At 47.7% G+C, this 17,492-nt stretch overlaps 1 protein-coding gene across 1 annotated transcript in view; it reads left to right on the top strand.

Moving 5' to 3' along the window:
* LOC139416268 (sushi, nidogen and EGF-like domain-containing protein 1) overlaps nucleotides 1-17,492 on the top strand; it is a 108,727-nt gene extending 91,235 nt beyond the window's left edge. Inside the window, exons 26-32 of the mRNA XM_071164769.1 lie at nucleotides 405-487; nucleotides 1,851-1,961; nucleotides 8,351-8,467; nucleotides 10,942-11,029; nucleotides 13,899-13,981; nucleotides 14,085-14,112; nucleotides 14,230-17,492. Of these exons, the coding sequence (XP_071020870.1) occupies nucleotides 405-487; nucleotides 1,851-1,961; nucleotides 8,351-8,467; nucleotides 10,942-11,029; nucleotides 13,899-13,981; nucleotides 14,085-14,110 (508 nt within the window). The 3' untranslated portion in view covers nucleotides 14,111-14,112; nucleotides 14,230-17,492. The remainder of the gene's footprint in view (nucleotides 1-404; nucleotides 488-1,850; nucleotides 1,962-8,350; nucleotides 8,468-10,941; nucleotides 11,030-13,898; nucleotides 13,982-14,084; nucleotides 14,113-14,229) is intronic.

Genomic DNA, 17,492 nt, shown 5'->3' with positions numbered 1-17,492 from the left:
AGGCTCTATTTGTCTGTCTGTGTCAGGCTCTATTTGTCTGTCTGTCTCAGGCTCTATTTGTCTGTCTGTCTCAGGCTCTATTTGTCTGTCTGTCTCAGGCTCTATTTGTATGTCTATCTCAGGCTCTATTTGTCTGTCTGTCTCAGGCTCTATTTGTCTGTCTGTCTCAGGCTCTATTTGTCTGTCTGTCTCAGGCTCTATTTGTCTGTCTGTCTCAGGCTCTATTTGTCTGTCAGTCTCAGGCTCTATTTGTCTGTCTGTCTCAGGCTCTATTTGTCTGTCTGTCTCAGGCTCTATTTGTCTGTCTGTCTCAGGCTCTATTTGTCTGTCTGTCTGTCTCAGTCTGTCTGTCTCTGTCTCTGTAAAAGTGCTTATCATCATTTTGTTTGTTTGTTTTCTTCTAGATACACAGAGCTGATTGATGGTAGAGGGAAGATAACAGCTGAGTTCTCCAAACTGCCCAGAAAGGCCATCAGACACCGCACTAGTAAGTGTTGTTATAACCAGGTATAACCAGGTATAACCAGGTATAACCAGGTATAACCAGCCAGGTGGCACTAGTAAGTGTTGTTTTAACCAGGTATAACCAGGTATAACCAGCCAGGTGGCACTAGTAAGTGTTGTTTTAACCAGGTATAACCAGGTATAACCAGCCAGGTGGCACTAGTAAGTGTTGTTTTAACCAGGTATAACCAGGTATAACCAGCCAGGTGGCACTAGTAAGTGTTGTTTTAACCAGGTATAACCAGGTATAACCAGCCAGGTGGCACTAGTAAGTGTTGTTATAACCAGGTATAACCAGGTATAACCAGCCAGGTGGCACTAGTAAGTGTTGTTATAACCAGGTATAACCAGGTATAACCAGCCAGGTGACACTAGTAAGTATTGTTATAACCAGGTATAACCAGGTATAACCAGCCAGGTGACACTAGTAAGTGTTGTTATAACCAGGTATAACCAGGTATAACCAGCCAGGTGACACTAGTAAGTGTTGTTATAACCAGGTATAACCAGGTATAACCAGCCAGGTGACACTAGTAAGTGTTGTTATAACCAGGTATAACCAGGTATAACCAGCCAGGTGACACTAGTAAGTGTTGTTATAACCAGGTATAACCAGGTATAACCAGGTATAACCAGCCAGGTGGCACTAGAAAGTGTTGTTATAACCAGGTATAACCAGGTATAACCAGCCAGGTGACACTAGTAAGTGTTGTTATAACCAGGTATAACCAGGTATAACCAGCCAGGTGACACTAGTAAGTATTGTTATAACCAGGTATAACCAGCCAGGTGACACTAGTACGTGTTGTTATAACCAGGTATTACCAGCTAGGTGACACTAGTAAGTATTGTTATAACCAGGTATAACCAGCCAGGTGACACTAGTAAGGGTTGTTATAACCAGGTATAACCAGGTATAACCAGGTATAACCAGCCAGGTGACACTAGTAAGTGTTGTTATAACCAGGTATAACCAGCCAGGTGACACTAGTAAGTATTGTTATAACCAGGTATAACCAGCCAGGTGACACTAGTAAGGGTTGTTATAACCTGGTATTACCAGCCAGGTGGCACTAGTAAGTGTTGTTATAACCAGGTGTAACCAGCCAGGTGACACTAGTAAGGGTTGTTATAACCAGGTATAACCAGGTATAACCAGGTATAACCAGCCAGGTGACACTAGTAAGTGTTGTTATAACCAGGTATAACCAGGTATAACCAGCACATAGCATCTTTAGGTGCTAAGCTTCAGCATGATGTGGCACATTTTAACATTCACATAGACCAGTAGTACATTTGTACTGAATGGTGGTATGAATCAATACCTCTTTGATTCTGCCTCGCAGAACCCGAGCCCCCCATTCAGCTAGAGAGGATGGAGGAGACAACCAATAAAATCAGCCTTGCACTAGAGATCCAGAGGAAGGAGGAAGAGGAGGAGTCCAAGAGAAAACCTGGTAGGTATTCTGGTGGTCTTGTACTATATATGGTAGGTATTCTGGTAGTATTGTATATGGTAGGTATTCTGGTGGTCTTGTATATGGTAGGTATTCTGGTGCTCTTGTATATGGTAGGTATTCTGGTGGTCTTGTATATGGTAGGTATTCTGGTAGTATTGTATATGGTAGGTATTCTGGTGGTCTTGTATATGGTAGGTATTCTGGTGGTCTTGTATATGGTAGGTATTCTGGTGCTCTTGTATATGGTAGGTATTCTAGTGGTCTTGTATATGGTAGGTATTCTGGTAGTATTGTATATGGTAGGTATTCTGGTGGTCTTGTATATGGTAGGTATTCTGGTGGTCTTGTATATGGTAGGTATTCTGGTGCTCTTGTATATGGTAGGTATTCTGGTGGTCTTGTATATGGTAGGTATTCTGGTGGTCTTGTATATGGTAGGTATTCTGGTGGTCTTGTATATGGTAGGTATTCTGGTGGTCTTGTATATGGTAGGTATTCTGGTGGTCCTGTATATGGTAGGTATTCTGGTGGTCCTGTATATGGTAGGTATTCTGGTGGTCCTGTATATGGTAGGTATTCTGGTGGTCTTGTATATGGTAGGTATTCTGGTGGTCTTGTATATCGTAGGAAATTGCAGTGAATTTAAAAAAAGATTTAAAAAAATACATTTTAAAATAGCAGGTCAAAAGTGGATCCAGCGACTGTCAACTCAACACCGTAGCCGCCCAGCGGGAGATGGGACCTCTTGAGGAGGTGGCCTTGGTGTTGGTCGCTACAGTATAATCTGTCATGCAGGACAGAGTTGTGGTGTAGTTAAGATGCCAGATATGGAACCCTCTCGTCTGTAACTGGGTCCATATGGAAAGTACAGCATTCTTTACATCTCCCAGCACCAGTCAGTTTTAATGGGAGGTCTGACACATGGAAGCTATGTTAATATATGTTAATCTATGCTGATCTATGCTAATCTATGCTAATCTTCTCCTATAGGCGCCACTCAATAGAAACAGTATGTTAATTATTACGTCTCCATATATACAGCGATGGATCATTTATCTTCTGGCCACAGGACTGTAGCTGGCAACGAGGAGGATGAAGGGAATGTCAACCAAGCTTTACAATAGCAATGTATTACAGCGAGAATGAGAAACATAAGAGAATGAGAGACATGAGAGACCGCTTTAAAGGGGATTACTTTGACCAGGGCCCACAGGGGAACCTCATAGGACTCTACCCATAGGACTCTACCCATAGGACTCTACCCACAGGACTGTACCCACAGGACTCTACCCACAGGGGAACCTCATAGGACTCTACCCATAGGACTCTACCCACAGGGGAACCTCATAGGACTCTACCCATAGGACTCTACCCATAGTACTCTACCCACAGGACTCTACCCATAGGACTCTACCCATAGGACTCTACCCATAGGACTCTACCCACAGGGGAACCTCATAGGACTCTACCCATAGGACTCTACCCACAGGGGAACCTCATAGGACTCTACCCATAGGTCTCTACCCACAGGGGAACCTCATAGGACTCTACCCATAGGACTCTACCCACAGGACTCTACCCACAGGGGAACCTCATAGGAGTATACCCATATGACTCTACCCATAGGACTCTACCCACAGGTGAACCTCATAGGACTCTACTCGCAGGACTCTACCCACAGGACTCTACCCACTGGGGAACCTCATAGGACTCTACCCATAGGATTCTACCCACAGGGGAACCTCATAGGACTCTACCCATAGGACTCTACCCACAGGACTCTACCCACAGGGGAACCTCATAGGAGTATACCCATAGGACTCTACCCATAGGACTCTACCCACAGGGGAACCTCATAGGATTCTACCCATAGGACTCTACCCACAGGACTCTACCCACAGGACTCTACCCAGAGGGGAACCTCATAGGACTCTATCCATAGGACTCTACCCAAGGACTCTACCCACAGGACTCTAACCACAGGGGAACCTCATAGGACTCTACCCATAGGACTCTTCCCATAGGACTCTACCCATAGGACTCTACCCACAGGACTCTACCCATAGGATTCTACCCACAGGGGAACCTCATAGGGCTCTACCCATAGGACTCTACCCACAGGGGAACCTCATAGAACTCTACCCATAGGACTCTACCCACAGGACTCTACCCACATGGCTCTACCCACAGGAATCTACCCATAGGGGAACCCCATAGGACTCTACTCGCAGAACTCTACCCATAGCGGAACCCCATAGGACTCTACCCATAGGACTCTACCCACACGACTCTATCCACAGGGCTCTTCCCACAGGGGAACCTCATAGGACTCTAGCCATACGGCTCTACCCATAGGACTCTACCCACAGGGGAACCTCATAGGACTCTACCCATAGGACTCTACCCACAGGACTATACCCACAGGGGAACCTCATAGGACTCTACTCGCAGGACTCTACCCACAGGAGTCTACCCACAGGGGAACCTCATAGGACTCTACCCATAGGACTCTACCCACAGGATTCTACCCACAGGGCTCTACCCATAGGGGAACCCCATAGGACTCTACCCATAGGACTCTACCCACAGGACTCTTTCCACAGGGCTCTTCCCACAGGGGAACCTCATAGGACTCTAGCCATACGGCTCTACCCATAGGACTCTACCCACAGGGGAACCTCATAGGACTCTACCCACAGGAGTCTACCCACAGGGGAACCTCATAGGACTCTACCCATAGGACTCTACCCACAGGATTCTACCCACAGGGCTCTACCCATAGGGGAACCCCATAGGACTCTACCCATAGGACTCTACCCACAGGACTCTATCCACAGGGCACTACTCACAGGGGAACCTCATAGGGCTCTACTCATAGGACTCTACCCATAGGACTCTACCCATAGGACTCTACCCACACGACTCTATCCACAGGGCTCTTCCCACAGGGGAACCTCATAGGACTCTAGCCATACGGCTCTACCCATAGGACTCTACCCACAGGGGAACCTCATAGGGCTCTACTCATAGGACTCTACCCATAGGACTCTACCCACAGGGGAACCTCATAGGACTCTACACTCAGGGCTCTACACATAGGACTCTACCCACAGGGGAACCCCATAGGACTCTACCCATAGGACTCTACCCACAGGACTCTACCCACAGGGCTCTATCCATAGGGGAACCCCATAGGACTCTAGCCATACGGCTCTACCCATAGGACTCTACCCACAAGGGAACCCCATAGGACTCTACCCACAGGACTCTACCCACAGGGGAACCTTATGACTATACTCGCAGGACTCTACCCACAGGACTCTACCCACAGGGGAACCTCATAGGACTCTACCCATAGGATTCTACCCACAGGGGAACCTCATAGGACTCTACCCATAGGACTCTACCCACAGGACTCTACCCACAGGGCTCTACCCATAGGGGAACCCCATAGGACTCTACCCATAGGAATCTACCCACAGGGGAACCTCATAGGACTCTAGCCATAGGGCTCTACTCATAGGACTCTACCCATAGGACTCTACCCACAGGGGAACCTCATAGGACTCTACCCACAGGGCTCTACCCATAGGACTCTAACCACAGGGGAACCTCATAGGACTCTACCCATAGGACTCTACCCACAGGGGAACCTCATAGGACTCTACCCATAGGATTCTACCCACAGGGGAACCTCATAGGACTCTACCCATAGGACTCTACCCACAGGGGAACCTCATAGGACTCTAGCCATAGGGCTCTACTCATAGGACTCTACCCATAGGACTCTACCCACAGGGGAACCTCATAGGACTCTACCCACAGGGCTCTACCCATAGGACTCTACCCACAGGGGAACCTCATAGGACTCTACCCATAGGACTCTACCCACAGGGGAACCTCATAGGACTCTACCCATAGGACTCTACCCACAGGGGAACCTCATAGGACTCTACCCATAGGACTCTACCCACAGGGGAACCTCATAGGACTCTACCCATAGGGCTCTACCCACAGGACTCTACCCACAGGGGAACCTCTTAGGACTCTACCCATAGGACTCTACCCACAGGACTCTACCCACAGGGGAACCTTATAGGACTCTACCCACAGTACTCTACCCAAAGGGGAACCCCATAGGACTCTACCCATAGGACTCTACCCACAGGACTCTATCCACAGGGCTCTACCCACAGGGGAAACTCATATGACTCTAGCCATAGGGCTCTACTCATAGGACTCTACCCATAGGACTCTACCCACAGGGGAACCTCATAGGACTCTACCCACAGTACTCTACCCAAAGGGGAACCCCATAGGACTCTACCCATAGGACTCTACCCACAGGACTCTACCCACAGGGCTCTATCCATAGGGGAACCCCATAGGACTCTACCCATAGGACTCTACCCACAGGACTCTATCCACAGGGCTCTACCCACAGGGGAACCTCATAGGACTCTAGCCATAGGGCTCTACTCATAGGACTCTACCCATAGGACTCTACCCACAGGGGAACCTCATAGGACTCTACCCACAGTACTCTACCCAAAGGGGAACCCCATAGGACTCTACCCATACGGCTCTACCCATAGGACTCTACCCACAAGGGAACCCCATAGGACTCTACCCACAGGACTCTACCCACAGGGGAACCTTATGACTATACTCGCAGGACTCTACCCACAGGACTCTACCCACAGGGGAACCTCATAGGACTCTACCCATAGGATTCTACCCACAGGGGAACCTCATAGGACTCTACCCATAGGACTCTACCCACAGGACTCTACCCACAGGGCTCTACCCATAGGGGAACCCCATAGGACTCTACCCATAGGACTCTACCCATAGGACTCTACCCACAGGGGAACCTCATAGGACTCTACCCATAGGACTCTACCCACAGGGGAACCTCATAGGACTCTACCCATAGGACTCTACCCACAGGGGAACCTCATAGGACTCTACCCATAGGACTCTACCCACAGGACTCTACCCACAGGTCTCTACCCATAGGGGAACCTCATAGGACTCTACCCACAGGGGAACCTCATAGGACTCTACCCACAGGGGAACCTCATAGGACTCTACCCATAGGACTCTACCCACAGGGGAACCTTATAGGACTCTACCCACAAGGCTCTACCCACAGGGGAACCTCATAGGACTCTACCCATAGGGCTCTACCCATAGGACTCTACCCATATAGGGGAACCTCATAGGACTCTACCCATAGGGCTCTACCCACACGGCTCTACCCACAGGGCTCTACCCATAGGGCTCTACCCACAGGGCTCTATCAATAGGGCTCTACCCACAGAGCTCTACCCAAAGGGCTCTACCCTCAGGAATCTACCACAGGGCTCTACCCATATGCCTCTACCCACAGGGCTCTACCCACAGGACTCTACCCATAGGACTCTACCCATAGGGGAACCTCATAGGACTCTACCCATAGGGCTCTACCCACAGCGCTCTACCCATAGGGCTCTACCCACAGGGCTCTACCAACAGGGATCTACCCATAGGGCTCTACCCACAGGGCTCTACCCAAAGGGCTCTACCCTCAGGAATCTACCACAGGGCTCTACCAACAGGGATCTACCCATAGGGCTCTACCCATAGGTCTCTACCCATAGGGCTCTACCCATAGGACTCTACTCATAGGCTTTACCCATAGAGGAACCTCATAGGATTCTACCCACAAGGTTCTACCCATGAGGCTCTACCCATAGGGCTACACCCATAGGCTCTACCATAGGACTCTACCCATAGGGAAACCCATAGGAATCTACCCATAGGGGAACCCATAGGGTTCTACCCATAGGTCTCTACCCATAGGACTCTACCCATAGGACTCGACCATTAGGGAAACCCATTGGGCTCTACCCATAGGTCCCTACCCATAGGACTCGAGCCGTAGGGAAACCAAAAGGTCTCTACCCATAGAACTCTACCCATAGGACGGTACCCATAGGACTCTACCCATAGGACTGTACCCATAGGACCCTACCAATAGGGAAACCCATAGGGCTCTACCTATTGGGCTCTAACCATAGGACTACCCATAGGGCTCTACCCATAGGACTACCCATAGGCTCTACTCATAGGTCTCTACCCATAGGACTACCCATAGGACTCTACCCATAGGACTCTACCCATAGGACTCTACCCATAGGACTACCCATAGGACTCTACCCATAGGACTACCCATAGGTCTCTACTCATAGGACTCTACCCAACGGGCTCTGGTCAAATGTTGTGCTCTAAAAAGAGAATAGGTTGAATTTGGATAGCAGGCAGCCTTAGTGAAACCTGAGCTGGTGGTTTGTCTGCTGGGCTCCACTTAACTCGGGGTCCTGACAGCAGCTGCTGTGTTTCAGAGTCGTCCCAGGACTGCCGGAGTCTGCCCTGCCTGAACGGGGGTACGTGTGCGAAGGGCGGCGACTCCTACATCTGCGACTGCATAGCCGGTTTCAAGGGCAGGCAGTGTGAGCTGTGTGAGTTCATGCCTTCTGTCTTGGTCTCCACCACACGACACATTGACATTGGAGTGCCATACACACCATTTAGCTGTCCCCATAGGAAAACCCTTCAAAGAACCTTGTTGGTTCCAGGTAGAATCCTTTTGGTTCCAAGTAGAACTGCTTTGGGTTACATGTAGCTCAGATGGTAGAGCATGGCGAGGGTTGTGGGTTCGATTCCCACGGGTGGCCAGTACAGGGTTGTGGGTTCGATTCCCACGGGTGGCCAGTACAGGGTTGTGGGTTCGATTCCCACGGGTGGCCAGTACAGGAAAAAAAGGATGAGAAATGTATGTACTCACTACTGGATAAGAGTATCTGCTAAATGACTCAAAATGTAAAAAATAAAAATAAAATTTAACCATTTCCACAGGGAGTTCTACCTGGAATCCAAAATGGTTCTACCTGGAATCCAAAATGGTTCTACCTGGAATCCAAAATGGTTCTATTTGGAACCCAAAATGGTTCTACATGGAACCCAAAATGGTTCCACCCGTGGGAATCGAACCCACAACCCTGGTGCTGCAACCGCCATGCTCTACCAGCATAGTGGTTAGAGCGTTGGACTTGTAACCGGAAGGTTGCAAGTTCAAACCCCCAAGCTGACAAGGTACAAATCTGTCGTTCTGCCCCTGAACAAGGCAGTTAACCCACTGCTCCTAGGCCGTCATTGAAAATAAGAATTTGTCTAGTTAAATAAAGGTACATTTTTTTTTTTTAAATGGAACCCAAAATGCTTCTACATGGAACCCAAATGGTTCTACATGGAACCCAAATGGTTTTTACCTGGAACCCAAAACGGTTGGGGACAGCCGAAGAACCATTTTTTTTTCTCTAGTTTGGCATAGAACAACTGCATTTTCTCTCAGATCAGCTGTCTTGGGCTGTCAGAAAAAATAGATTCAGATGTCTTCCTCATAGGAGGACATCATTTCCCAGCACCATAACTACCCAGCACCATAACTACCCAGCAACATCCTCACATAGAACATAGAACTTTGCAAGTCATAACATAACTATAATATCACCATTCAGGTACAAAGCACTTCAAAACTAAATAGGTTATTTTGAAATAAAAGCTTTGCCTTTGGTTTGAACTTGTCCAGTCCCGTTCACCAGTAACGCAAGGTGTTATGCTGCAGCAATGTAGGAGATGGCACACACACACACACACACACACACACACACACACACACACACACACACACACACACACACACACACACACACACACACACACACACACACACACACACACACACACACACACACACACACACACACACACACACACACACACACACAGCCCACTTCTCTTTTTAATAGAGTACCACAGTATGAGTCATAATTCCCATAAAACCTAGCGGTCAAACAGGGAAATGGTTCCAAACGTTTTTTTTCCACCATTCTTTTTTCCCCCCATAGAGAATCTTAGAAACCGTTAAAATAAGGTCTGTGTTTTCGTGTAGGGCCTACCCTGGCATAACATTTCGATAACCGTGTAAATCTCTCTCGAACAAGGTGACTTTTGTAAATACATTCTATTTGTCTGTATTATGTGTGTTGACACATCAACTGTGAGGCTCTATACTGTACATTTCTACGTCTAAACACCCTCAGTCAAACTGTTTAAACATTTCTTTCCTAAAACCATCAATCACAAGGGAGGAGTGCCAAATTCCACCCTCCCTATCTCTCCTCTCTCTCACTCCTTCTCAGGCTAAATCCCCCTGTCTCTCTCTCTCTCTCTCTCTCTCTCTCTCTCTCAGAACAAATCTCTCTCTCCCTCTCTTTCACCTTCTCTCTCTCTCTCTCCCTCTTTCACCTTCTCTCTCTCTCTCCCTCTCTTTCACCTTCTCTCTCTCTCTCTCCCTCTAATTCACCTTCTCTCTCTCTCTCTCTCTCTCTCTCTCTCTCTCTCTCTCTCTCTCTCCTCAGAACAAATCTCTCTCTCCCTCTCGTTCACCTTCTCTCTATCTCTCCCTCTTTCACCTTCTCTGTCTCTCCCTTTTTTCTCTCTCTCTCTCTCTCTCTCTCTCTCTCTCTCTCTCTCTCTCCCTCTATTTCACCTTCTCTCTCTCTCTCTCTCTCTCTGTCTTTCTTCCTCAAACCAAATCCCTGTCTCCCTTTCTCTGCATCTTCTCTCTTTCTCTCTCTTCCTTCCTCTCTCTTTCTGTTCATACCAAATCCCTCCCTCCCTATCACTCTCCCTCCTTATGTCCCTCTCTCCCTCTTCCTCCCTCTCTCTTCCTCTGACCAAATCCCCCCCTATCACTCTCCCACCTAATGTCCCTCTCTCCCTCTTTCTTCCTCCCTTTGTCTTCTCCTCAATCCCTCAGGTCATATTTAACAGCCTTTTTAACTGCCTCTTCCTTCAGAACCTCTCCTCTCAGTGCTTTAACACATATCTGTGTTTATCTTTGTCCTGCCGCGGCCACGTCTGTCTGCAGTCTGCCAGCGAGTGCCCCATCCATGTACCCGCCTTTACTCTGAAACCAAGAGCGTGCCCGTCTGGGTGGGCGAAGTCTGCCATTACCTGTGAGTGTCAAACAGTGGACTTCCTCTGCATGTCTATACACTCATGTCACATGTAGCTGGGTATGTTGGCTGGCTGGCTTGCTAGCCTAGTTGGGTATGTTGGCTGGCTGGCTTGCTAGCCTAGTTGGGTATGTTGGCTGGCTGGCTTGCTAGCCTAGTTGGGTATGTTGGCTGGCTGGCTTGCTAGCCTAGTTGGGTAAGTTGGCTGGCTGGCTTGCTAGCCTAGTTGGGTATGTTGGCTGGCTGGCTTGCTAGCCTAGTTGGGTATGTTGGCTGGTATGTTGGCTGGCTGGCTTGCTAGCCTAGTTGGGTAAGTTGGCTGGCTGGCTTGCTAGCCTAGTTGGGTATGTTGGCTGGCTGGCTTGCTAGCCTAGTTGGGTATGTTGGCTGGCTGGCTTGCTAGCCTAGTTGGGTATGTTGGCTGGCTGGCTTGCTAGCCTAGTTGGGTATGTTGGCTGGCTGGCTTGCTAGCCTAGTTGGGTATGTTGGCTGGCTGGCTTGCTAGCCTAGTTGGGTATGTTGGCTGGCTGGCTTGCTAGCCTAGTTGGGTATGTTGGCTGGCTGGCTTGCTAGCCTAGTTGGGTATGTTGGCTGGTATATTGGCTGGCTGGCTTGCTAGCCTAGTTGGGTAAGTTGGCTGGCTGGCTTGCTAGCCTAGTTGGGTATGTTGGCTGGCTGGCTTGCTAGCCTAGTTGGGTATGTTGGCTGGCTGGCTTGCTAGCCTAGTTGGGTATGTTGGCTGGTATGTTGGCTGGCTGGCTTGCTAGCCCAGCTGGGTATGTTGGCTGGCTAACATTACAGTCCTGTATTGAAGTCTGAAAGCCATCAGCTATATCTTTTGGAATATATATACACTGCTCAAAAAAATAAAGGGAACACTTAAACAACACAATGTAACTCCAAGTCAATCACACTTCTGTGAAATCAAACTGTCCACTTAGGAAGCAACACTGATTGACAATAAATTTCACATGCTGTTGTGCAAATGGAATAGACAACAGGTGGAAATTATAGGCAATTAGCAAGACACCCCCAATAAAGGAGTGGTTCTGCAGGTGGTGACCAGACCACTTCTCAGTTCCTATGCTTCCTGGCTGATGTTTTTGTCACTTTTGAATGCTGGCGGTGCTTTCACTCTAGTGGTAGCATGAGACGGAGTCTACAACCCACACAAGTGGCTCAGGTAGTGCAGCTCATCCAGGTAGGCACATCAATGCGAGCTGTGGCAAGAAGGTTTGCTGTGTCTGTCAGCGTAGTGTCCAGAGCATGGGAGGCGCTACCAGGAGACAGGCCAGTACATCAGGAGACGTGGAGGAGGCCGTAGGAGGGCAACAACCCAGCAGCAGGACCGCTACCTCCGCCTTTGTGCAAGGAGGAGCAGGAGGAGCACTGCCAGAGCCCTGCAAAATGACCTCCAGCAGGCCACAAATGTGCATGTGTCTGCTCAAACGGTCAGAAACAGACTCCATGAGGGTGGTATGAGGGCCCGACGTCCACAGGCTGTGCTTACAGCCCAACACCGTGCAGGACGTTTGGCATTTGCCAGAGAACACCAAGATTGGCAAATTCGCCACTGGCGCCCTGTGCTCTTCACAGATGAAAGCAGGTTCACACTGAGCACATGTGACAGACGTGACAGAGTCTGGAGACGCCGTGGAAAACGTTCTGCTGCCTGCAACATCCTCCAGCATGACCGGTTTGGCGGTGGGTCAGTCATGGTTTGGGGTGGCATTTCTTTGGGGGGCCGCACAGCCCTCCATGTGCTCGCCAGAGGTAGCCTGACTGCCATTAGGTACCGAGATGAGATCCTCAGACCCCTTGTGAGACCATATGCTGGTGCGGTTGGCCCTGGGTTCCTCCTAATGCAAGACTATGCTAGACCTCATGTGGCTGGAGTGTGTCAGCAGTTCCTGCAAGAGGAAGGCATTGATGCTATGGACTGGCCCGCCCATTCCCCAGACCTGAATCCAATTGAGCACATCTGGGACATCATGTCTCGCTCCATCCACCAACGCCACGTTGCACCACAGACTGTCCAGGAGTTGGCGGATGCTTTGGTCCAGGTCTGGGAGGAGATCCCTCAGGAGACCATCCGCCACCTCATCAGGAGCATGCCCAGGCGTTGTAGGGAGGTCATACAGGCACGTGGAGGCCACACACACTACTGAGCCTCATTTTGACTTGTTTTAAGGACATTACATCAAAGTTGGATCAGCTTGTAGTGTGGTTTTCCACTTTAATTTTGAGTGTGACTCCAAATCCAAACCTCCATGGGTTGATACATTTGATTTCCATTGATATTTTCTGTGTGATTTTGTTGTCAGCACATTCAACTATGTAAAGAAAAAAGTATTTAATAAGAATATTTCATTCATTTAGATCTAGGATGTGTTATTTTAGTGTTCCCCTTATTTTTTTGAGCAGTGTTCATGTCAGAATTGATTTAATATAGACTGTAAACTTATTTATATGCTGAAGTCTTCCCTGATTTGAACCCAGTAAGAGACAGGGGTACCTAGGGAAGGAAGGGATGCATCTTCCCTGATTTGAACCCAGTAAGAGACAGGGGTACCTAGGGAAGGAAGGGATGTGTCTTCCCTGATTTGAACCCAGTAAGAGACAGGGGTACCTAGGGAAGGAAGGGATGTATCTTCCCTGATTTGAACCCAGTAAGAGACAGGGGTACCTAGAGAAGGAAGAGATACTGTAAAAACACTGACACCTGTTAAATATAGTACTAGTATAACTTAACTAATTTCCAGAATGTAAATTGGTTTCATCCCTACAAGAAGCATGTTGAATAATCAGTATTTATATGTACTTTGTATGTTTAGTAGATAAGCTATTTTTCCCCCTTTGTACCCCCCAGGTATAAAATAACGTATAAAGTCCAGCAGGATATTTGCTATCGAGAGATCTGTGGACCACCACTGCTTCCCAAGAAAAGCCCCAGTGAGTTTGATTGAACAGTTCGGTCACCTGAATGAAGTAATTCTTGGCTTTAATATTCATTCATATTGTTGTTTTCACATGTCATTATTCTCTGTTTGGACAGACAGAAGAACTAACAGACAACATTAATGGTTGGTAAAAACAGACATTACAATGAGCAATCTACTGAAATATATTGATTTAATTTAAAATGTAATACAATTTGCTTTGGTTTCAGTTAAAATAAAATTGATATTTTCTACTTTCAGAAAGCTAATCTTGGATGACCCATGTTGCCCAGAGATTGGCCTGTTGGATGACCCATGTTGACCCATGTTGCCCAGAGATTGGCCTGTTGGATGACCCATGTTGACCCATGTTGCCCAGAGATTGGCCTGTTGGATGACCCATGTTGACCCATGTTGACCAGAGATTGGCCTGTTGGATGACCCATGTTGCCCAGAGATTGGCCTGTTGGATGACCCATGTTGACCCATGTTGCCCAGAGATTGACCTATTGGATGACCCATGTTGACCCATGTTGCCCAGATATTGACCTATTGGATGACCCATGTTGACCCATGTTGCCCAGAGATTGACCTATTGGATGACCCATGTTGCCCAGAGATTGGCCTGTTGAATGACCAATGTTTCCCAGAGATTGGCATGTTGAATGACCCATGTTGCCCAGAGATTGGCCTGTTGGATGACCCATGTTGCCCAGAGATTGGCCTGTTGAATGACCCATATTTCCCAGAGATTGGCCTGTTGGATGACCCATGTTGCCCAGAGATTGGCCTGTTGGATGACCCATGTTGCCCAGAGATTGGCCTGTTGGATGACCCATGTTGCCCAGAGATTGGCCTGTTGGATGACCCATGTTGCCCAGAGATTGGCCTGTTGGATGACCAATGTTTCCCAGAGATTGGCCTGTTGAATGACCCATATTTCCCAGAGATTGGCCTGTTGGATCAATCAATCAATCACATGTATTTATAAAGCCCTTTTTTACATCAGCTGATGTCACAAAGTGCTGTACAGAAAATCCCAAACAGCAAGCAATGCAGGTGTAGAAGCACGGTGGCTAGGAAAAACCTAGAGAGGAACCAGGCTATGAGGGGTGACCTATGTTGCCCAGAGATTGGCCTATTGGATGACCCATGTTGTCCAGAGATTGGCCTATTGGATGACCCATGTTGCCCAGAGTTTGGCCTGTTGAATGACCCATGTTGCCCAGAGATTGACCTATTGGATGACCCATGTTGCCCAGAGATTGGCCTATTGGATGACCCATGTTGGATGACCCATGTTGCCCAGAGATTGGTCTATTGGATGACCCATGTTGACCCATGTTGCCCAGAGATTGGCCTGTTGGATGACCCATGTTTACCCATGTTGACCCATGTTGCCCAGAGGTTGACCTGTTGGATGACCCATGTTGACCCATGATGCCCAGAGATTGGCGTGTTGGATGACCCATGTTGGATGACCCATGTTGACCCATGTTGCCCAGAGGTTGGCGTATTGGATGACCCATGTTGGATGACCCATGTTGCCCAGAGGTTGACCTGTTGTAGCCGCAGCTTGAATGAGGATTTGGAGGAAGCTAACAAGTGGAACATGATTGACCCCTACAACCATCAATGAGATTTGGCCCCAGAATCATCAATCATTTCTAACTATTCTATGTCATATTTTTTTTTTTTAACAGAATTTTCACTCATGACGGATGCCAAATGTCCCATAAACAGTTCACACCTGTGTAAAATCAAAACATTATACATACCTCATGTCTCACATACAGTGGGGCAAAAAAGTATTTAGTCAGCCACCAATTGTGCAAGTTCTCCCACTTAAAAATATGAGAGAGGCCTGTAATTTTCATCATAGGTACACTTCAACTATGACAGACAAAATTAGGAAAAAAACTTTGTTATATACCCTTTGTTGGCAATGACAGAGGTCAAACGTTTTCTGTAAGTCTTCACAAGGTTTTCACACACTGTTGCTGGTATTTTGGCCCATTCCTCCATGCAGATCTCCTCTAGAGCAGTGATGTTTTGGGGCTGTTGCTGGGCAACACAGACTTTCAACTCCCTCCAAAGATTTTCTATGGGGTTGAGATCTGGAGACTGGCTAGGCCACTCCAGGACCTTGAAATGCTTCTTACGAAGCCACTCCTTTGTTGCCCGGGCGGTGTGTTTGGGATCATTGTCATGCTGAAAGACCCAGCCACGTTTCATCTTCAATGCCCTTGCTGATGGAAGGAGGTTTTTACTCAAAATCACACGATACATGGCCCCATTCATTCTTTCCTTTACACGGATCAGTCGTCCTGGTCCCTTTGCAGAAAAACAGCCCCAAAGCATGATGTTTCCACCCCCATGCTTCACAGTAGGTATGGTGTTCTTTGGATGCAACTCAGCATTCTTTGTCCTCCAAACACGATGAGTTGAGTTTTTACCAAAAAGTTATATTTTGGTTTCATCTGACCATATGACATTCTCCCAATCCTCTTCTGGATCATCCAAATGCTCTCTAGCAAACTTCAGACGGGCCTGGACATGTACTGGCTTAAGCAGGGGGACACATCTGGCACTGCAGGATTTGAGTCCCTGGCAGCGTAGTGTGTTACTGATGGTAGGCTTTGTTACTTTGGTCCCAGCTCTCTGCAGGTCATTCACTAGGTCCCCCCGTGTGGTTCTGGGATTTTTGCTCACCGTTCTTTTGATCATTTTGACCCCACGGGGTGAGATCTTGCGTGGAGCCCCAGATCGAGGGAGATTATCAGTGGTCTTGTATGTCTTCCATTTCCCAATAATTGATCCCACAGTTGATTTCTTCAAACCAAGCTGTTTATCTATTGCAGATTCAGTCTTCCCAGCCTGGTGCAGGTCTACAATTTTGTTTCTGGTGTCTTTTGACAGCTCTTTGGTCTTGGCCATAGTGGAGTTTGGAGTGTGACTGTTTGAGGTTGTGGACAGGTGTCTTTTATACTGATAACACGTTCAAACAGGTGCCATTAATACAGGTAACGAGTGGAGGACAGAGGAGCCTCTTAAAGAAGAAGTTACAGGTCTGTGAGAGCCAGAAATCTTGCTTGTTTGTAGGTGACCAAATACTTATTTTCCACCATAATTTGCAAATAAATTCATTTAAAAATCCTACAATGTGATTTTCTGGATTTCTTTTTCTCATTTTGTCTGTCATAGTTGAAGTGTACCTATGATGAAAATTACAGGCCTCTCTCATCTTTTTAAGTGGGAGAACTTGCACAATTGGTGGCTGACTAAATACTTTTTTGCCCCACTGTATTGGCAGTCCCCTCTGCTCAGGGAAATGTGTATATTGTCTGTTTCCTCACAAGCAACCCTATTTTAAAATCTGTATCGATTGATTTAACAATAAATGTAACTGTTTTACCTCTTAGCCAAAAAACATGTTCAGTAATCAGTACTGGAAAATAAGTGCCTGTCTTTGTGTCTTTCAACTCTAAACCAACATCACTGCTAGCTATCATGTAAATAGTGTT

This window comes from Oncorhynchus clarkii, chromosome 1 (assembly GCF_045791955.1).
Source record: "Oncorhynchus clarkii lewisi isolate Uvic-CL-2024 chromosome 1, UVic_Ocla_1.0, whole genome shotgun sequence".
Taxonomy (NCBI): domain Eukaryota; kingdom Metazoa; phylum Chordata; class Actinopteri; order Salmoniformes; family Salmonidae; genus Oncorhynchus; species Oncorhynchus clarkii.
The sequence above is the reverse complement of the archived record's forward strand: the minus strand, read 5'-3'. Positions and strand labels throughout refer to the sequence as shown.